This window comes from Bubalus kerabau, chromosome 22, assembly GCF_029407905.1.
Source record: "Bubalus kerabau isolate K-KA32 ecotype Philippines breed swamp buffalo chromosome 22, PCC_UOA_SB_1v2, whole genome shotgun sequence".
Taxonomy (NCBI): Eukaryota; Metazoa; Chordata; class Mammalia; order Artiodactyla; family Bovidae; genus Bubalus; species Bubalus kerabau.
In genome coordinates this window covers 17,368,867-17,391,064 of record NC_073645.1, presented here as the reverse complement: position 1 = coordinate 17,391,064, position 22,198 = coordinate 17,368,867, and the positions used below count along the sequence as shown (strand labels likewise).

At 41.7% G+C, this 22,198-nt stretch overlaps 1 protein-coding gene across 1 annotated transcript in view; it reads left to right on the top strand.

Annotated features, from left to right (window-relative positions):
* MYOF (myoferlin) overlaps positions 1–22,198 on the top strand; it is a 177,307-nt gene that overhangs the window by 103,577 nt on the left and 51,532 nt on the right. Inside the window, exons 20-28 of the mRNA XM_055560619.1 lie at positions 4,853–5,030; positions 6,182–6,306; positions 8,458–8,564; positions 10,880–11,072; positions 12,550–12,705; positions 15,376–15,507; positions 17,402–17,565; positions 20,048–20,162; positions 21,737–21,842. Coding sequence (XP_055416594.1) covers positions 4,853–5,030; positions 6,182–6,306; positions 8,458–8,564; positions 10,880–11,072; positions 12,550–12,705; positions 15,376–15,507; positions 17,402–17,565; positions 20,048–20,162; positions 21,737–21,842 — 1,276 coding nt within the window. The remainder of the gene's footprint in view (positions 1–4,852; positions 5,031–6,181; positions 6,307–8,457; positions 8,565–10,879; positions 11,073–12,549; positions 12,706–15,375; positions 15,508–17,401; positions 17,566–20,047; positions 20,163–21,736; positions 21,843–22,198) is intronic.

Below are 22,198 nucleotides of genomic sequence, written 5' to 3'. Positions count from 1 at the left end.
ATAAGGAACCTCCATACTGTTTTCCATAGTGGCTGTACCAACTTAGATTCCCGCAAACAATGTAAGGGGGTCCATTTCTCCACATCCTCTCCAGCAGTTGTTATTTGTAGAGTTTTTATTGATGGCCACTCTGACCAGTGTGAGGTGGTACCTCATTGCAGTTTTGATTTGCATTTCTCTAATAATTAGTGATGGTGAGCATCTTTTCATGTTCTCATTGGCCAGTTGCATTTCTTTTTTTTTCTTCCATTTTTATTTCTTCTTTGGAGAAATGTCTAGGTCTTCTGCCCATTTTTCTATTGGGTTGTTTATTGTAGTCATGTTGTATGATATGTCTGTATATTTTGGAAATTAAGCCCTTATTGATTGCATCATTTGCAGATATTTTCTCCTATAGCTTATCTTTTTATTTTTCTGTTTTTATGGTTTCCTTTGCTGTGCAAAAGCTTTAAGTTTGATTAGGTCCCATTTGTTAATTTTTGTTGCCTTGGGAGACTGAAGGCATTGGTAAGAAAACACTGGTATGATTTATGTCAGAAAATGTTTTGCCTGTGATTTCTTCTAGTTTTATGGTGTTATGTCTTACATTTAAGTCTTTAAGCCATTTTAAGTTTATTTTGTGTATGATGAGAGGGTGTGGTCCAGCTTTATCAATTTACATGCAGCTGTCCAGCTTTCCCAGCACCAACAGTTGCTGAAGAGACTTTTCCCCATTGTTGGCACGTTCCCCTCCTGATTCCCTTCTTACTTTCTTCTATTTCCCCCTTTTTCCCTTTGTCCTACCTGGTTACATGGGGGTTTTCTTGCCCTCTCAGAGGTCTGAGGTCTGCCAGCATTCAGTAGATACTCTGTTGGAATTGTTCCTCATGTAGATGCATTTTTGATATGTCTGGGAGGTGAGTGTCATGGCCTACTACTCTGCCATCTTGATCAGTCTACCCAAGTTTCTTTAAGACAGCAAACTGCAGTCACTGTCAGATGTTTTTAAAATGGTACTGAAGAAGTGTAAAATAGAATACCATGTACTGTGCTGTGCTTAGTCGCTCAGTCATGTCCAACTCTGTGACCCCATGGACTGTAGCCCGCCAGGCTCCTCTGTCCATGGGGATTCTCCAGGCAAGGATACTGGAGTGGGTTGCTATACCCTCCTCCAGGGGATTTTCCAATTCAGGGATCAAACCCAGGCCTCCCGCATTGCAGGCATATTCTTTACCAGCTGAACCACTAGGGAAGCCCAGGAATACTGGAGTGGGTAGCCTATCCCTTCTCCAGGGGATATTCCTGGCCCAGGAATTGAACCGGGGTCTCCTGCATTTCAGGTGGATTCTTTACCAGCTGAGCTACCAGGGAAGCCCATATGATCCAGGAATTCACTACCAGTTATATACTCAAAAGAATCAAAAGTAGGAGCTCAAGTGGATATTTGTACAGCAAATGGATAGCAGCATTATTCACAGTAGCTGAAAGGTGGAAGCATCCATAAATTCATAAATTTATGAACAGATGAACAAAATGTGATATATACATACTATTTTATTAATTAAACAAGGAGGCTAGGACTTCCCTTATAACTCAGTCCATAAAGAATCTTCCTGCAATGTAAGAGACCCGGGTTCGATTCCTCGGTCGGGAAGATCCCCTGCAGAAGGAAACAGCAACCCACTCCAGTATCCTTGCCTGGAAAATCCCATGGACAGAGGAGCCTGGCAGGCTATAGTCCATGGGGTTGCAAGAGTTAGACATGGCTTAGCGACTAAGCCACCAAACAAGGAGGCCATTAGACAGAGGTGGCTCTGATGTCTTGGCAACCTACATTAAGCAAACCAAAACTGAGGTTTGGCAATATTTCGAGATTAAGAAATCAAAGGACAACAAACCAGAAATATCCAAGTGGACTTTCCCAAATAATGCAACCACTTAAGCTATAGCCAATCAAATAATCTCCTTGCCTTCCTTCTGCCTGTGTGCTGTAAAAGGTTTTTCCCTCACTCCTGTCCTGGAGTGCTCATAAGCAATTCCAGTTTTTGCTGCCAATTCCAATGGATGTTTGCTTACATAAACACTTAAGTCTTTTAATATGTCTCAGCTTATCATTCAACAATACAATGAAGTATTATTCAGGCTTAAAAAGGAAGGGAATTCTGATACATGCTACACCATGGCTAAACCTTGAGGACATTATGCTAAGTGAAATAAACCAGTCACGAAAGGACAGTGCTGTTTGGTTCACTTACATGAAGTACTCCAGAGTTGTTAAGGTCACAGAGACAGAAAGTAGGTAGAAATGGGAAATTAATATTGAAAGGATACAGAGTTTGTTTTGTAAGATGAAAAAGTTCTTGTGGATGGATGGTGGTAATGGCAGCACAATAATGTGAATGTACTCAGTGTCATGGAACTGTGCACTGAAAAATAGTTAAGATGTTGAATTACATTATGTGTGTTTTACCATAACTTTTTTAAAGTTTTAAAAATAGGTAGTTAAGTACTTCTGCAAATGAATTTCTGCATTCTTGCATCATACTAGGCAGAAGACCCACCCGTGATGGTGATTCATTTTACAGAATTAAGTTCATGCATGGTATAGATAATAACAAGGGAAGGAAAATCAGTTAATAAATATCCTTCAGGCATGAAATAATTTTTATTAGCTTTTAGAAGTGAAAGTGGTCACTATTCTGCAACTTAGATGGTAGTACACAAAATGGTAGAGAAGTAATAGGGAAAAAAGGGCAACAACAAAAAAGTCACCAATTGTCAAAGTAAGATAGCTATGTGACCTCCAAAACGCAAAGGACTATGGAACTGGGAGTTCCTTCTTTAGAGGTTTTTGAACAAAATTTGCTATGTTGAGAAATTTGTTAAGCAATTTGAATATTACCATTTGTAGGTCCCACACATTTCCCAGTGGAGCATACAGCCAGTGTGGTTACTCTATAGTAAACACATGTTCTCATCTCCAAGCTGAGCAAGTATATAGAGACTGAGTTCCAGTAAGGACCCAGAACAGACTCTAGATGTGGACAAAATTAAATGGCAGAAAGCTCAAGACATAATGAAGCACAGCAAGTTAAACCATTTCATGTCTCTCTTTGAAAAAAAAACAACAAAGTGTCTGAAGATCAGTGGTAATATGATCCATAAAGAAGGCGAGATGCTATCTGAGCAAGGATTTAGGGCAGGATGGGGATTCAAGAGACTGTATGTGCCCTAATGAAGGAAGGCCCGAAGGGGGCTCATGGTCATTTCTGCTAGGCTGATAGATACTCCACGTGGTCATTGTTGGCCCTGTGTTCAACTCCCTCACTCAGTAAGCCAGTAATAAAACAAGCAACAAATAAATAACAAATGTTGGCAAGGATGCAGAGAAAAGGGAAACCTCATGTACTGTTGGTAGAAATGTAAATTGGCACAATTACTATGGAAAATAGCATGGTGGTTCCTCCAAAAATTAGAACTGCCATAGGATCCAGCTTCCTTAGCTGTGCAAAAGTTCATAAGTTTGATTAGGTTTCATTTGTTTACTTTTGCTTTTATTTCTATTGTCCTGGGAGACTGACTGAAGAAAACGTTGCTGGGATTTATGTCAGAGGATGTTTTGCATTTGTTCCTTTCTAGGAGTTTTATGGTGTCATGTCTTATATATATAAGCCTTTGGGCCATTTTCAATTTATGGTGTGAGGGTATGTTCTAACTTCATTGATGTGCATACTTTCCAGCATGTGACTGTCCAGCTTTCCCAACACCACTTGCTTAAGAGACTGACAGTAAAAGTCTTATCATTTATGACTACAGAATACCTAACAATTCAAATTATTAGAAATGTGTAAGTTAGACAATAACGTTAGCCATAATCTCTCTACCTTCCCCAACATAACTACTGTTAACAACTTGATTTATATTCTTTATTTGCATTTTCTTTGTATATGACGGTATTAAAATATATATTTATTGGGTTCACTTAAAAATACACCCTTTTTCCCATGTTTGCTAATATGTATCTACCTAAGTCCTTTTATGAACTTTTGCTCCATTGTATGGATGTTGATAGCTCAGTTTGTAAAGAATCCGCCTGCAGTGCAGGAGACCCTGGTCAATTTCTGGGTTGGGAAGATCCACTGGAGAAGGGACTGGCTACCCAGTCTAGTATTCGTGGGCTTCCCTCATGGCTCAGCTGGTAAAGAATCCACCTGCAGTGCGGGAGAGCTGGGTTCGATCCCTGGGTTGGGAAGATCCCCTGGAGAAGGGACTGGCTACCCATTCCAGTATTCTGGCCTGGAGAATTCCATGGACTGTATAGTCCATGGGGTCACAAAGAGTCAGACACGACTGAGCAACGTTGACTTTCTTTTATGGATGTAACATAATTTGCTTAACCAGTGGCCTGTTGTTAAACATTTGTATTTTCTTTTTTTTTTTTTTTCTATTTCAATCAACTCTGCAAAGAACATCCTGGTATTTCTATCTCTGCCCTCTGTGTGAGTACGAGGGGAACTGCTACATCCAAGAACATTCTCCACTGTCATCTGTTACTTGTACTTAGTCACTCAGTCCTGTCTGACTCTTTTGCAACCCCATGGACTATAACCTCCCAGACCCGTCTGTCTATGGGATTCTCCAGATAAGAATACTGAAGTGGGCTGCCATGCCTTCCTCTGAAGGATCTTCCCAACTCAGGGACTAAACCCAAGTCTCTTGCATTGGCAGGTGGATTCTTTACCATTGAGCCACTATCCCCTGGCATTTAACTCAGCACTAATTATTAGGGTTAGAACCATAACTGCTAGAGTTCCACGTGTAAATAAGAGCAAAAGGAGTTTCTCTGAGCCTTGTGTCTGCTGGTGCTTTGCAGAAATATCAGCGAAGGCGGAAGTACAGCCTGTCTGCTGTGTTCCATTCAGCCACCATGTTGCAAGACATTGGCGAGGCCATTCAGTTTGAAGTCAGCATCGGGAACTACGGCAACAAGTTTGACACGACTTGTAAGCCTCTGGCATCAACCACTCAGTATAGCCGTGCTGTATTTGATGGTAAGACTGACGCTGGCTGTCCCTCCTGCACACGTTTACAGGGGGCGCACCACACGATGAGAGACACGCAGTGCATTCTCTCTCCGGCAGGTGTTATTCCCAGCATATGTGTGGTGGAAAGGTGGAATGGGGAACAGAGGTGGCTGGAGTTTAGACGCAGACCCTTTTCCAGGGGCTGCATCTCGAGGCTTCTTCCATGCCCAATTTTGACACTGGCTCTGTTTTGGAAAGTCATAAGATGGCAGCTAGCTGAACACTGAGCCTCCCCTAAAACAGCTCCTGCCCCTGCCCGCCTCTGCCCTGCCTGGCCCCAAATTGCTTTTAGTTTGAGTAGTTGAAGTGGATGGAAAATCAACTTCTGGTCATCGCTCTGTTTCTCCCCAGCACTATGACCTTAGCACATCACTTCATTCTATCCCTCATCGTCTCTAGAGTTGCCATGAGGATTAGATAGCTATATTCAAACCAAGATGGATGGAAAATAGTCCCTGCTTTTATAGAACTTACATTCTAGAGTATAAAATAAATCATCATAGAAGTCAGAGTATGAGAATGCCCTAATAAAGATATGGACAAATGGTTGGAGAGTAAAGAGAAGGGAGCAAGAAATTCTGATCCAGTGTCTCAACAGCGTTGCCAGTTTTTAGCTAATTTCTATGCAAGTAGTGTTAAGCTAGCAAATGTGGGCTAATCTTTATAAGGCTCTGAGCAATACCAAATTCCATGTATCCAACTAAGCTTTTCAAAAAACAGGAAATTCTTTTTTCTTGTCCCATTCCAAAAAGATATTTGCTTAGGATAACCGTTTTCTGGGACAAACACATATAATCTAATCTCTTATGCTCTGTTTTCTGCTACCCTGTTATGTAATTACCAGTGATGCTCAGATGCATGGTCCCAAATCACCAAAAGATCCTGAGATCATGGTGCTAGGTTTACCAGGGCCTTTTAGAGAGATTTTTCAAAGCAGGCTGCACGAATACGGACTTTTTATTTATCCCTCAGTTGCTTAATTAAATAAAATGAAAGAATCAGACTACTCCAGACCACACCCCCCAGGCCTATGATAAACCAAGCAGTCCAGTTTGTACATCTCTTCAATAAATGTGTTAAGTGTCCAGTGTTCACTGACCCTCAATATTCTACACCAGGAAACTACTATTACTACTTGCCTTGGGCCCACACGAAGCCAGTTGTTACACTGACTTCCTACTGGGAGGATATTAGTCATCGCCTGGATGCTGTGAACACGCTCCTAGTCATGGCAGAAAGGCTGGTGAGTTTCTTTTGTACATTTCCTTTTCACCAAACAGGGTGAATTATGTATTAGTTAGAATGCAGGTTAGAAGTACCACAAGACCTCAGAACATAATGGTAAGCCAGATGAACACTATTTCCTTAGAAACAGTGGAGGTAGGTAATCCAAGGCTGGTATGGAGGTTCAGTGGTACTGGGGGCCCCAGGCTCTTGCCCCCTCCACCTTGTTGCTCTTCTATCACTATGACATTGCCATTGTTTGCAAGGGAGAAGCAGCTCACTACTACACCACCCCTTCAGTCGGAAGGAAGGGGAAAGAAGGGGAGAAGATGACCCAGGCTCTCCCTTCAAGGGAAAAACCCCGAAGTCACACACTTGATTTTTCCTCATTTCCCACTGGCCAGAATCCAGTCATGCAACCACATCTTACTGCAAGAGAGTGGGAAATGCAGCCTCAGGCCTGCACAGGCATGTGTCCAGGCGCAAGTTCAGTTACTGCGGAAAAGAGGGGATGGATGTTGAAGTAGAGGGACAGCTCACGCTTTCGTCCATAATTTGTATGTGGAATGTGGTGTGGAGAATGGTTCATTCCAATAGAAATATTGCAATCCTTAGAGCTTTGCTGTCAAAGCAGTAAAAATCCCTACTGTGGAAGGAGTGGGTTCAGAGGACTTTCTTGTTGGAGGTGGGAGAGTCCCTCTGGTGGGAACTTGCAAGGATGTGACATCTGTGGTTATCCATCTGGCTGATGTTAATGAGAGGAGGAAAACATGGTTGGGATGTTTCTAATAAAGTCAAAGATGCTAAGTTATTTCTGTCAGGTACTGATAGAATTCATCTGGTATTAGTGTTTTGATTTCCAAATTATATGAATATTAATTTCTCTAAGATGTTCCAACCTCTGTCAGCCTTGTACCATGATGCAGAGGGGTCCTGGAATATACTTGAGCTAAGACTCCATGTCAAAATCTGAATATGTTGTTTTATGCTTCACAGACAATAATGAAGAGAACTGTACATTTAACTTAGGCATAATTGTCCACATAACAAAGTTACAATTGATGCACAGTGTGGTTGTGGTGTTAATTTCCAAGTTTCCATCTCAAGCGACTTGGTGGGAATTGGTCACACCTCTATTCTGTTTTGGGTATTTCCAGCCTTTTTCATCTTCAGTCTTTTCATCAGCTCTCTTCACTGTCCTAATTCCATGATAATCTGGACAGGAGGGTGGATTTCCATGGTCAGACTTCTGGGGACCATGGTGGGGGCTCTACCAACCTCTCTGTTGGTAGATGCTCAAAGTGACACAGTAATACGTGCTGGGTTTATCTTATACTTTCTGTGGCCCAGCTCTGGAACCACAATTTCTCTAAGGAGCCCTGGTTCCTTTGAGTGGGAGAGGAATGTAAAGAATAATATCTGGCAGGGTCCTGGAGTGTTCACTACTACTGAGATGCCTTTGCTTCTAGTCCTTGTCAGCAGACAAACCCACACGTATACATGTGTGTATACATATGTATGTTTTATATCTGTCAGTATACTGAATGCAATGAGTTTATAAGGATGACTTCAATTCCATTTAATTGATAATATTACGGGGTTTATTCTAGTCTTCCCTATTTCCATATTTATAGCTCCCTTCTCCAGCTTCCATTGTCGCCAATATATTTACTCATTTGTTTAGTTCTCCATAGGTAAAGTACTGGGATAAAACAGATCTAATTAGAGCTTGATATACTTAAAGTTCTTTCTTTCCTTCAAACTGAGGGAATCATTGTGCTCAAAAGTTACTTGGGCTAATTCAGTGTATTATGTTATTCATGTGGAATATAGTTAGGTTCACTTGTTCATGTTCTACATTCCATTTTAGGGTTCCTTCCCCCATCCTTGTTGGTTTTTCTTTTATTTACTTTCTGAATATATAAAATTTGCTTCATTTCAAAGGTCAAAGTTATAGGAAAAGGTTGTCTTATTACTTTATATATCGGTGTTGGTTTCATTTTGAAGAAAAATAGTGTTAATCTGTGGGGAACATGTTAAATGTAAAGGAAAAAAACCTTTAATTTTTCTGTTAAATCCTTTTGTGTATTTTTCTTGAAAATAAAAGTTAAACCTTTGTCGGGTATAATGCACAATTACCAATTCTTTCTCCCTTCTCCATATTCTTCAGCAATCAAACATAGAGGCTCTAAAAGCAGGGATACAAGGTAAAATTCCTTTGAACCAACTGGCAAAAATGTGGCATAAGCTCATGGATGAAGTTATAGAAGACACAAGGTATAGTGATCTTGCTTGTACTCTAGAATTCCCAGCTGTGCTCCCCTCTCTTAAACTGTAAGACCAGAAGAGTCTCTAGAATTTTCTAAGGTTTGCCAGAAAAATGATTTGAATCAGCCAAGTAAGCAGCGGAGGGAGGCTGGGGTCCCCTCCAGGAAGTCGTCCCAGTGCAGCCGCAGGGGAAGGGTTGGGCAGCACAGAGGGTGGGTCTGTCTGGCCTCTGCCTCCAGGCAGCCCTGGTGTGCCCACCACCCCAGGAAAGGTGACTCCTGGCTCCCACAGAGGATGGGATCTGATGGTGGGGCATTGATTTTAGAACCATTTAGAACAGCGTTCTTAATTCATAAACACGTTTTCAGGAACAGCGGCTTTACTTTACTATCGGATGGCTAATGAGTCCTCTGGCCAAGCCTTCCTTAGGTGAAGCTGGAGAACCTTTATGACTTGGGGAAACTGTTCAGATCTCTGGGCATTTGGAAATCAAAGGAGGAAGTGATCATTCTGAACTCATTTTAAATGTTGGCCAATAAAGCAGTGGTCAGGGAAGTCCCCAAAGAAAAGCATATGGAGTATTTCAGAACTTACACTGCTAGTAAGAACCAGGGCTGTCCACCCACCCCCGCCACCCTCCTTGCCTCTGAGCGAACGCCTTAACACGGTCTCCCAGTCTCCTTGCGCCCTCTAGTGGTTTGGCTAGGTAATTGTGATGCAGCTGAGATGAAAGCGCAGCGGGGAGCTTGTTTAAATGCAGAGAATTTATATCTGGGTCTTAAGAGGTCATCTCTTCCAATCTTCTTATTTTGTCTACAAAAGACGCCCAACAAACAAAAGCCCAAGGAGGTGAAGTGACTCATCTGAGGCCCGGAGTTGGGTTTATTAACTTCTTTTCCTACCAAGTGGTTCCCACTGCTGTATCTATTTATTGAACATCTTATGTGTGGCCTTTGAAGTACAGCTTCCATCGATATTTTTGCCTCAAAGAATCATTTCAGGGACTTAACCCTTCTAATGTATTGCCATAATTACCAGTGAAGCCAAACAATAACATTTGGTAATACCTTTCATGTAGAAAATGCCTATGAATTTCAAGGCTTGTTGAGCAAAACACAAAAATATTTATTTATACTTTTTTTTGAAGAATCAAATTGGATGTGTTTTAATTTTAGGAAATTTATGTTTAGGGAAGTCAGCTAGGATTTCCTTAAGAGCCTGGGTGAAATTCCAACCAATGAAAGTTCTAGGTAGAAACAGTGAGAGTCGAGTTTCCTGGAACAGGTGACAACTTCAGTTTGACCCCATCAGCAGCCCTGGTGAGAGGGAGGCCCTGGCAGAAAAAGGCTAATTCTGGCTCCAGCTCAGCTGTTCTAGTGGGAGCTTGACCTATACAAAGCGTTCTTGCTTTTTTAGGAGGGAATGGGCCCCTTTGATTATGTGATGAGATGACAGCGATGATGGTAACATCATTTAGACTGTGTGTGTGTGTGTGTGTGTGTGTGCGCACACTCTCAGTTGTGTCCAGCTCTTCGAAACTCCACAGACTGTAGCCCACCAGACTTCTCTGTCTATGGAATTCTCCTCGCAAGAATGCTGGAGTGGGTTGCCATACTCCGCAGTAGACATTGCTCTAAAGGCTCGCCATATATTAATTTACTTACTTCTCACCACAACTCTAAAGGTAGATATCATTTTCCCACACTTGAGGATAGGAAAACAAAAGATTCAGTAACTGGTCAACATCACAAAAGTAGTAAATGATGGAGTCAGGACTTGTACCCAGATATTCTTCTCTAAAGCCTCTGGTTTTCATCATGATACCATCTATGTCACATTGCACGCCAACCCAGACAGACACTTTTCTTTGTAAGTTTCAGGGAGTCACAGACCTCCAGAGGCCTCCCGCAGACTGCTTAGGGGTGCATGGGCCCTAGGTTAAGAAGTCTTCTGCTAAATAATCTCCAAATGTCCCTTCCTTCTTCATTTTGTGGGTCTGTACAATGATCGTAGGAAGCAAAAGAAGGGAAGGCCAGTTCTTTCCAGCTGTTGCTTCTGTTTCCATCTTCTTCCCAATGATTCCACAGGCCTTGGGTCGAACCCAAGGAATTGCTTTGGAATTTTCATCCCCCTGCATGCCCATGTCTGTCTGGCAGGTCTGCTCTGCCAAAGCCACGTACATTCACCTTCAGCTTTAACGTGGTCACTCTTATAGAGTCTGTTAGGAAATTGGTGTGGTTTGTAAGATTGAAACCAATTGTAAATGAATTTGATAGTTCTGAAAGCCAATACGCCATTCTGCATATTCTGTTTTCCCATTTTAGATACACGTTGCCTCTCACAGAAGGAAAACCTAATGTCACGGTTCTTGATACTCAGATCCGAAAGTTGCGATCCAGAGCTCTCTCTCAGATACATGAGGCAGCTGTGAGGATGCGGTCTGAGGTCCCAGACGTCAAGTCCACATTGGTGGAAATTGAGGACTGGCTCGATAAATTAATGCAGCTGACTGAGGAGGTAGGGCTTTCAAACTTCATCTGGTATGGAAGTGGGATTCTGCAGAATGGCACCAGGGGTAGAGATGGTGTTGGGAAAATCTAGTACATTATCTTAGACATTGAGCAGACTTGATGGATGATGAAATCAAGGAGTTACTGGACTGAGATGCTAATGGACAAACATCACTGAGGTCAGGGTAGAAGAATTTTGAGTTGGTTGTCCTGGAAAGGTCTTCATAATGGACACGCTGTCATTGTCATGGTACAATCAGAGAACATTTCAATTAGAGTGATACAGTAGCAGATCTGTGTAGTACCTTTGGTTGGGATCAAGAAGACCTGGCTTTGAATCTTGGATCTATCATGCATAACTTTGGGCAAGGTATTCAATCTCTCCAAGCGTCAGTTTTCCCATAGATTAAATGAAGAGAATTTCTCCGGTGGTTTAGTAGAATCCACCTGCCAAGGGGACATGGGTTCGATCCCTGGTCCAGGAAGATTCCACATGCTTCAGAGCAGCTAAGCCCATACTCCACAGCTACTGAGCCTGAGTGCCACAAGCCCTGAAGCCTATGCACTCTAGAGCCCATGCTCCCCAACAGCACTAGAGAAGCCACCACAATGAGAAGACCACCCACCACAACAAAGAGCAGCCCCTACTTGCCCCAACTAGAGAAAAGCCTGCACGTGGCAATAAAGACCCAGCGCAACCAAAAATAAAAGAAAGACATATTTAAAATAAATGGGGAGAAAAGTAGTGCTCAGTTTCCAGCACTGCTTAACGAAGTTAAAGAAGATGAAGAGTGAAAAGGCCTTAGCCCAGTGTGGGGCACCCAGCGAGTGCTGGATTACTGTCGGCTGCCACTGACCTCTGTGGGTTGAAAGAACAAGGGAGCAGGAGCCCCCTCCCTCCTGACCTTCACAGATGGGGAGGTGGAGGGCAAGGTGTAATACATTTGTGAGTAGAGGTACATTTGAAAAACACGTGATACCAGGGCATTTTCATTTTTCACTTTCTATGCTTTGTTACTTTCCAAGTTTTTTATGGTGAACTTATATCAGCTTTAAAATCAGAAAAAAAAGAGGTTTTAAATAACTAAGTTAATATTGAACATTTGGAAAATGTCGGATTGTGAGGTAGAGATGCTGTCTATATGCCCTGTGAAATAGATGAAGCCTGTAACCCCTTGACTGCTGTGGATGTCTGTCTTCAAATGATGGGAGAGATAAAAGGGGGTATTTCACACAGTTTCTCTGTCAAAAGGGTCTTTGGCAAGTGAAGGCCTTCTGCTTCCCTCTGTTTCCTTTGGCCAGTCACAGGCCAACAACCTGTGGTCCTGGAAGCCAAGAGCCTCAGAAGACATTTCAGCAGCGCCCTAACCACAGTGTTTCTTTGCTAAATGGAGCCCTGAGGGTCCAGCCTGCAGGCTCTGTGGCATTTCTGCATTTGGACTAACTCTAGCTTTGCTTCCTGTTCCATCCCCTGCTGTGAGCAGCCTCAGAACAGCATGCCTGACATCATCATCTGGATGATCCGGGGAGAGAAGCGATTGGCATACGCACGCATTCCCGCACATCAGGTTTTATACTCCACCAGCGGCGGGAATGCGTCTGGGAAGTACTGTGGGAAAACCCAGACCATCTTTCTGAAGGTATGGCTTCCTCACTGTGTAACGTGAAGTACTTGAGTGCAAACCCCATGTTCCCAGGAAGGGCTGTTTTATAATTTGCCCGCCATTGAATGGCTAGGGTGATCCTGATCCATTTCAGCTTCTTCTGGTCCTTCCTCTAGGGTGGTAATTAGCAGAGTGGCCTAAGGTCTGCTGGCTTTAATCAAGGACACTTCCCTAGAGGTCTCTGTGACACTAATATTAATATGACACTGTGAATGCTTTGCTTTCTGGCATGAATTTTCCACTTCTAATGTCTCTTGTGAGGCAATGCCACTCTCGCCTTCCCTACTAGTGAGTGTTTGGGAAGCAGAAAAAAACAAAGGTAATATAGGTAGTCCATGCAATCTATGCTCTAATCAAATGGGTCCTCAGATTGAAAAAACTTTGAGAATTACTACTTTAGGGTTGGGGTTCTGAACATATTTGGAGATACGGACTCCTTTAAGAGTCTGATGAAAGCTATTGGCCCTGTCTTCCAAAATAACACACATCTCAGATGTCTCCAACATTCTGCATATAATTCAGGGGCTTTGTAGAACCCATCAATTCATCCCAGGACCCTGGATTAAGAACTTCCCTTGTGTGCATAAGAAGAACCAGAGGAGGCTGAGGATGAAAATAAAGAGATCCAAATAGTTGCCAGATACAAGTTTGACATCCCTCTCCCTTCCGGACTCCTCCTGAGTTCCTTAGAATATCAGGAATGGGGGAAAAATCGAGAGAGAGAAAAGCAGTCACGGGAGAATGTTCCATTAAAACAGGGAGATATCTGCTAACTTTTAATAAATGCACTCTTTGCTCTTTAATCAAGAGGGTGAAAATAGAACCAAGGTGATTATCTTCTTTCAAGTGTCTCTTGGTGGAATAAATTTTACTTAAGATAGAACCACAATTATAATTGACCTCAGCACTGCATGGAAGCAAACTGATTAATAAGTAAAACTTCACAGCGGGTGGGAGAGGAGGCAGAGTGGTATTCTCTGTATTGGGTTTTAGAACTCAGTGCATAAACAGCAAAATGCTTTTAAGAGAATGTTGTATATATGTATTGATTTTGTTAATACTCATTATCCAGTTTAGGTAGTCATTTAAGTCAGTGGTTTTTTGTTGTTGTTGTTGTTGGTCTTGAGACCTCTCTTCACGCTCAAAAAAAAAAAAAAATCACTGGAGACCCCAAACACATTTGTGTACATGTTTCTATCTATCAGTGTTTACTGTAATAGAAATTAAAACTGACATTAAAAAGTATTTATCTATTTTAAGATAACTATAATAAATCCATTATATTTTAACAAACTATATATTTTTATAAAGTATAACTGTATTTCCTTTTAAAAATCAGAATGTTGAGTGATACGGTTTTGCACTTTTGCAAACCTGGCTTCACAGAAATATAACTGAATTCTCAAAATTGCTTCTACATTTAGTCTGATGCTCTGAGTTGCTTGGTTGAAGTGTATGAAAAGAATCTGACCTCACATATTATATGTATTTGGAAAAGGGTGGAGTATTTGAATAACTTTTACAGATAATTGTGGGTACTTATCTTTGATACAACACCAAATTCAAGTGGTAGCTTTTAAAAGATTAATTGCCATATGGAACCTGAAACCATATCAGTAACTTTTCATTCTCTGCCACATTAAAATCCATTGGTCTACCTTGTACTTTGAATGGCTCTTTACCCATGCCTGATTTTAGTAACATAAAGCTTTCATCATTTGGAAAATATTCGTTCCCTGAGTTAGGCAAATCTTCCTAATGTTGACACGTTTCATCATAGAATAAAAAGTCACATTAACGTCACTTACAATAAAAGCTCTTATGTATTGGGACGCTATCCGGTTCACCCACTGAGGCAGAAACAAACTTTCCAAAATTCTAATTTTTAACTTGAAACCTTGAATTTTATCATTGGGAACAAAATACAGTCACTTATTGTCCTTGATGTGACAAGCTCACTTGTTTTTGTTCAAGAAAACATCTGCCCCATATCCAAGCATGAGTAACCATATTGGGCAGCCAATTGCTGTTTCAGAAAGAAAAGATATTTCATTTTTAAAAAAGTCTAGTTCAGTTCACAGCTTGATTGGATAAGAATCTTTTCTCAAAACATATACAAATACACAGCAGAATTTCATCATACAAAATATTAAAAAGACATGTATTTGGATATCATGATTTAGGATTAGCCATTTTTACTGTTTTATCAAAGGAATTCATAAGTGAAACTGGCATTTTGTTTTTTTCACTGAGAGTGATGAAGAAAACTATTATTACCAGTGCGGTTTGGTGTTGCTGCCTTGATTCCTGCTACAGAGCTTGGAGTCTTATCCACGCTTGCTTTTTTTTTTCACCATCATGCAAATGTCAGTACAGGGAAAAAAGCAAGTAGCATCCTAGTATTATTAGGAAAATAATTTTGACCTCATGAGCCTCCTGGAAAGATCTCAGGGACACCCAGGCATTCCTGATTTAGTTGTTATTTTAATCTTTGTAGACTGGTCATTTGGAAATATTTTAGCTGCACAAACAAAATTAGACTGTTGAAAACAATGATTAGACGTTCAGTCTACTTTTGTTTTCAGCTTAATATCACAGTCTGTGCTGTGCCTGGCATAACAGCTCATGTTATTATACATCTCACAGTATCCACAAGAAAAAAACAACGGACCAAAGGTGCCTGTGGAGTTGCGTGTGAACATCTGGCTGGGCTTAAGTGCTGTTGAGAAGAAGTTCAATAGCTTTGCAGAAGGAACATTCACCGTCTTTGCTGAAATGGTACATCATTATCTTTTCCTTTTTGTGGGGGAGCACTGTTATGTTTTCAGTTCAGATGTCAAATCAACCATCAGCATAATCGCTAACTAAAATTCTATCCAACGGCCCTTCACTAAGGGGGTTGGGAATGATTGACTGGAGGTCTTTGTTGGGACACCCCAGTGTGATTCACACACAAGCACCCCAGGAGTGAAGAATGCTTGAGAGGTGCCAACCTCGAGAACCTGCTTGGGGTCTGTTTTCTGCCGCATAGCAAAGTGTCTGGAGTCTTTAAAACATAGAAGACTCATTCCTCAGAGGAGTTTGCCCAAGGGCAAAGAAAATGCTGCCTGAATACTTTAAAAACAGTAAGAGATAATTTGTAAATCCTTCACTGGGTTAAAAATCCACTTAGTTTATCCAAGGTCTCATAAGAGTTAAACCCTTGAAAACAATTTTCACAAACTGTTACATCTAAAAGTGGAGTTAGTTGTATTTCTTTTATTCAAAGTGCTTATTGATACAAATGTATTAGATATAGTCAGTGGATGTCTTCTGACAATTTTCAGATGAATTCCATTCTTTTACAGATGGGCCTTCATGCTCAAATGATTGAGGAGAAGACTATCTTCATTCTAGCTAAATTGTAATTGTGTTTCTACTATCTATACCTGACTGCTGGTCCTGGATTATAGCTCTGATCTTCTTGCTGGGCAAGAAAACCCATGGCCATCTTTTAGTTTTGCTTTTCTTTACCTGGCACATAGTAGGCTCCTGAAAATGAAAGTGAAAGCCACACAGTCATGTCCAGCTCTTTGCGACCCCATGGACTCTGCAGTCCATGGAATTCTTCAGGCCAGGATACTGGAGTGGGTAGCCTTTCCCTTCTCCAGGGTGTATTCCCAACCCAGAGATCGAACCCAGGTCTCTTGCATTGCAGGCAGATTCTTTACCAGTTAGCCACAAGGGAAGCCCAACACTACTGGAGTGGGTAGCCTATCCCTTCTCCAGAGGAGCTTCCTGACCCAGGAATTGAACCAGGTCCCTCACTAGGCCCCTACTCAAATGTCTTCCATCCTCCTTAAGCCAAAAAGTCCCCAGCTACTTATGTAAATCATGTCCTCAGTGAGCTCATCAGCAGACAAATGGAGATGTCAGCTCGGACCCAGAGACTCTCACCACTGGCAAATCTCAGCCCTCTTTATGGTTTACATAGTGCAAAACCAACCAGATTGTAGATTTATAAATCCTGACTTAGAAAGGAATGCCCTATAAACCTGGATCTGCCATTGCCACAAAACCTGCTTCCAGAAAGGTCTTGGCCTGCTCACCATACTCAAGAAGCAATGAGGGCTCAGAACTTTTTGACCACATAGAGGCTGGGTACTAAAGGACCTTCATGTTTCAGATGGGTCCTTTGTGCTGCCTAGAAATATATACCATTAATTCTAATATTGTTTCTGTGGGGAAATGTGCCCCATGTTCTAGGCAGCCGACTTATAAATAAACTGTAGAAGACTACATGTTCATAAATTGAGGATTTTTGTAGGTATCTAAAAGATTAGGTTCAGAGAACTATTTGGAGCCATTCAAAATAATGGTGGAAACAACTAGCATGATATATCAATGTTTACAAAGCACTCTCACAATCATTTGTACGCTTGAACTTCAGAATAATCCTTTGAGAAAGGGAGTATTATCCTCAGTTTACAGATGAGAACACTGAGTCTTAGAAAGATGAATGATTTACCCAAGGTTGCAAAATCAGTACTAGTCCAACTTAGGTCCATACCTTCTGAATATAAAGCTTTTTCACTTCTCATTGTTTAGCCTAAGTCCTAGATGGACCTGAAAATTTATCTGTTGGCTTTATTTCTTGCTCCCTGATTATGTTTCTCTAATTTCTTTTTAATAGTATGAAAATCAAGCTCTCATGTTTGGAAAATGGGGCACTTCCGGATTAGTGGGTCGTCATAAATTTTCCGATGTCACAGGAAAAATAAAACTCAAGAGGGAATTCTTTTTGCCTCCAAAAGGCTGGGAATGGGAAGGAGACTGGATAGTTGATCCCGAAAGAAGGTAAGTTTTCTATTTTCCGAGAAAAAAGGATGGTAATGGGGTCTTTCCTGAGAAACTGCTAAATGAATCTTCTCCATCATCATTCTTGATCAAATTTATATAACACTCGCTGAGCAGAAGTAAGTCCACAGAAATGCATAGAAGCTTGAATGATGTCATCAATGTCTCATAATAAAACAAAAAAAATATTAAAAAGCACTTGGTACCAATATATTCTGAGAATGTATTACATGTCAATGTGTCAAGCAATGTGTCATTTTTTAAAAATCTGGATTGCAATCCTACAAGATAGGTAGTGTCAAAAATCATGAAGAGCTTGAGATTTTTTTTATCTTCCTTGCAAGCTAGCAAGTCACCTGCCGCAATTTTGTGGATGTTGGCAGGAGACTTTAGACTCCCAAAGCCAGAGACAAAGGACCCACTGCAAAGAGCAGTACCAGAGTATCAATATTTGCTCTCATTCTCTGAGCCCCAATTCCTAGAGGGCGACAAACAAGGGCCAGGTGAGACTTGTGCATGAAGAGGATTGTGCGACAGGAATCCTGAGCTTAGGGCGCCCAGATCGTCTATAATGTGTAGTAAGAAACACTGTGTCTTTTGACGTTGTTCCTCATATAAACATCCTTGAAAAGATAGTTTGTAACAAAAGTTATGGAGCCTATGTTTAGAAATGCAAGACACACACACAGAATGATCTCCCAACAAAAAAACAGGGTTATCTCCACTTTAAAGATGAAACAGACATGGAGAGACTAAGTCACTTGTCCAAAGGCATACAGACTGTGGCTGAGTGGTATAGACAGGGCTGGAAGCCAAGTCTAGCCTGGGTGCCAAAAGCAGTTCTAAAGCAACATGCTGGAAGGTCTGCAGAAAACAGATGGCCCCCTTTAAATGGATGAGTTGTATGGTATATGAGTTACATCTCAAAGGCTGTTATTCAAAAGAAAGAAACAGTAGAGGGGGCAAGTATGTGTCCCCTGGAGTCGAGAGGAAACCAAAGGCTGGTTTCTGAGTGTTGCCAAAAGCTTTAGTCAGAACACCCTCTTCTTTCCACCTCAGGACAGCTTGCTTACTTTTGGAGGAAACAAGCTTGTGAAGTTGGAGTTGAAGACCTCAAGCTAGAGTTGGTTGTTTTCGTCCACATTTGCTTCCTGTAAGCACACAGGATTAGGGAAGGAGGGGAAAGAAGTGTGCTGGGTCTGGTCTGTGAAGTATTTGCTTACAATTACTTTTAACCTTTTATGGGCTTCACTTGTGGCTCAGCTGGTCAAGAGTCTGCCTGGATTGTGGGAGACCTGGGTTTGAACCCTGGGTTGGGAAGATCTCTTGGAGAATGGAAAGGCTACCCACTCCAGTATTCTGGCCTGGAGAATTCCATGAACTGTATAGTCCATGGGGTCGCAAAGAGTCAGTCAGACACGACTGAGGGACTTTCACTTTCACTTTTAACCTAAAACGGCCTTTTTTGGGGTAGAATTGGGGTTGCTGGTGAGAAGAAAGGAAATGGGATTTGAATTAGAAGGAAGGAAGGAAGGTTAGTGAGGACAGGAAAAGGCCAGGGGAACTGGAACTGGAAAAGCTGAAGGTCAGAGCCTGTCAGAGCTGGATGGGACCCCAGAAGCAGCAGTCAGAGAAGCGATGGAGAAGCCCAGCTTATACCAAGGGTGGGAACTTTTTGTTTTCTGATTTCCCTCCAGCACTTTATTCTAGGGGAGGATACAGCAGGGCAAAGATGTAGAGACAGTAAAAGGAAAAAAGAAACCTCAGTTGAGCAGATACCTGGCAGAAAACTTAAGCCAAAGTTGGAACCTCTGTACTTTCCTCTGTGGGTTGTTCCAAATCCAGGAGGAAAGTTGGCATGACAGGGAGGCAATATAGATTTCTCAACTGGCCAAATAGACCATAGAGTCTAAAATGACCTGGTTTGGCTGCCATTCCTACCAAGGAACTATCCAGAAAATGTAAACCCCACCCTTCAGTTTGTGTTACCTAGACCAAGCAAACCCCGAGAGAAAGGTTTCCACACTTGGCCAATGAGACCGTCTCCATTCCATTTTTAAAATAGGAGGAAAGAGGAAGATGACTGTTCTTTTGAACTGTTAGCCAAAAGTCAGGCTGAGAAAAAGCTGAAGGGCCCTGACCTGACCCAGAAACAGAAGCCAGGTCCCTAGAAGGAGCTGCCCACAACGGCAGTTTTCCCTGTCCCCACCCTAATTACTGAGCAGAAGCAACGCTGCTAATTTGAGACGTTCTCTGTAATTTAGGTCTCCTTGTTCCAGCCGCCCTACTTCAAAGGAATGTCAAAAGCTATTAGTACTAAAAGGAGTTTGGAATGGGGAACCCAATAGGGTAAGGGTGAGGAAGGAACAGGGGGCCACCCCAGGGGTGTAGATGTTTTCCGGCCATTGGAAATAGCCGGCGTGGTCAGCGACCACCTTTGCTAAGGTTCCTCCTTTGGTAACATGAGCCTCTTCCCCCACAGCTTGCTGACCGAGGCGGATGCGGGTCACACAGAGTTCACAGATGAAGTGTACCAGAACGAGAGTCGCTACCCCGGGGGCGAGTGGAAGCCGGCGGAGGACACCTACACGGATGCGGTGAGAGCGCCTCTCCTATGTTAGCTCCGAGAAACCGTCACCAAGCACAAGGCGGGGCTCCCGGCTCTTCTGCCCCATTTCACGTTCTGAACAGTCTTTCCTTTATAACTTAAGCCTCCAAAGCACATCCGTAATTATTTCCTATAGAGAATACATGGAGCCTATTTTAACTAGGTATTGGGACACGGAGACCTGGGTTCGATCCCTGGTTTGGGAAGATCCCCTGGAGAAGGGAAAGTCTACCCACTCCAGTATTCTGGCCTGGAGAATTCCATGGAGTCAGTGGCGTCCAAGGAGTCGGATGACTGAATGACTGTCACTTTCACTTTCAAAGTCTGGGTTGTGCAGGGTTGTTGTTGTTGTTTTTTTTTTTTTTACTATATTATGTAACTAGCTTTTAAAATCATAAATTGAATTCTTGTATCTTTGGAATAGTCATACAGCATAAAAGGAAATGAAAAGTAATTATTCTCCTTGATGCATATCCCCCACTTTGAAATAACCATTGAACCAAAGATAACAGTTTTCTGTTCCTATACAATTACTTCTTTTTTTACCCACCTGAATAGAATGGTGTCATATAGGCACAGTTCCGCAACTTGTGTTTTTCACTTGTATGTTCATTATAATGTGTCTTGGACATCTTGAGTTTTTTAAAAAATTTCTTCAGAGTGTTTGATTATATGCACCCCTCTATAATTTAACTCATCCTCTCTTTGACATTTAGGTTGTTTTTTTTTTATAGTCTTTGTGTTTTATATGTAATGTGACAATGAACATCCTTCTACACACATTTTTATTCACTTAGGAAAGTTTGCCTGTAGGAGAGGTAGGTCCCTGGCTTGGTCAAGGTTTCAGTGCATGTAAAATTTTGATAAATATTGGCAAATCACTTTCAAAGAGGCTGTACAAATTTATATTTCCAGCAACAGAAGAGAGGACTTTTTTCCTAGACACACACCATCCCACATCTTTGTCAGTACATGAACAGATGGTCTCCTGTTGTTCAATATTCACACCCTTAAAGTGAAGCTATTTTTCTGTTTATCGCCTTTATTTCATTTACTATGTACTTCTTTTTCATACTTCTATCAGTTTTAATACAGAACTTGTCAATATTTTCACATAAACTTTGCTCAGTCTTAAACATGATTAGCATCTACAGCTTTCTATAGCATTACCCCGTATTTGAAAACACCTATTTTTCATGGTCCGTCCATCTCTGATGGGTTCTTTGCAATATAACCCCTCATAAGAGTTGCATCATTTCATAATACTAAATTGAACCATATGAAATTGCTGATCTTTGACCATTTTTAACTTACAAAAATCAGTTTCCCGTGGTTTAGCATAACATATTCCTGAATAGTAGAAACAGAAAGTATTCTTTTAACAACGAGTTACTGTTTGGCAATTGTGTATAGATTAGGAATTTTTCTGAAAAGATTGTCTATGAAGGTATCAAATTAGCATGTGAATCTATAGTTAAGTGTGAGGAATCCTATCTTACATTTGCCTCTTATTTAACACTGTGGCTTCTTTCTCTTTGTTGTTTTTGTTTGTTTTTTGTAAAGAACGGCGATAAAGCAGCATCACCAAGCGAGCTCACTTGCCCTCCAGGCTGGGAATGGGAGGATGATGCATGGGTCTATGACATTAATCGTGCAGTGGATGAGAGAGGTAACATTTCAGACCTATTACCTGACCAGGGGCTCTCCAGCAATGCCTTGGTTCAAGTCAAGTTTCCTTGGGAGGGAAGAGTTTCCCGTCTTCTGGTCTAAGACAGGAGGAGGGGGTCAGGTGTCTGGAAGACAAGCAGGTGCTTGGACAAGGGCAGGGTGGTAGGCTCTCAAGATACAAGGTGACAGGCTCCCGGGTAGCTGGACTTCAAGATGCCAGGGATCCAGTGAGAATTTTGAAGGGGATTGGAGTTTCGAGTTTCTCTGTTCTAACCACGCCATACCCTCCCTGGGAACATCACACTAACTCAGGAGCCCCCTACCTCGGAAAGAAGAACTGCAGAATGCCTTAAAAGT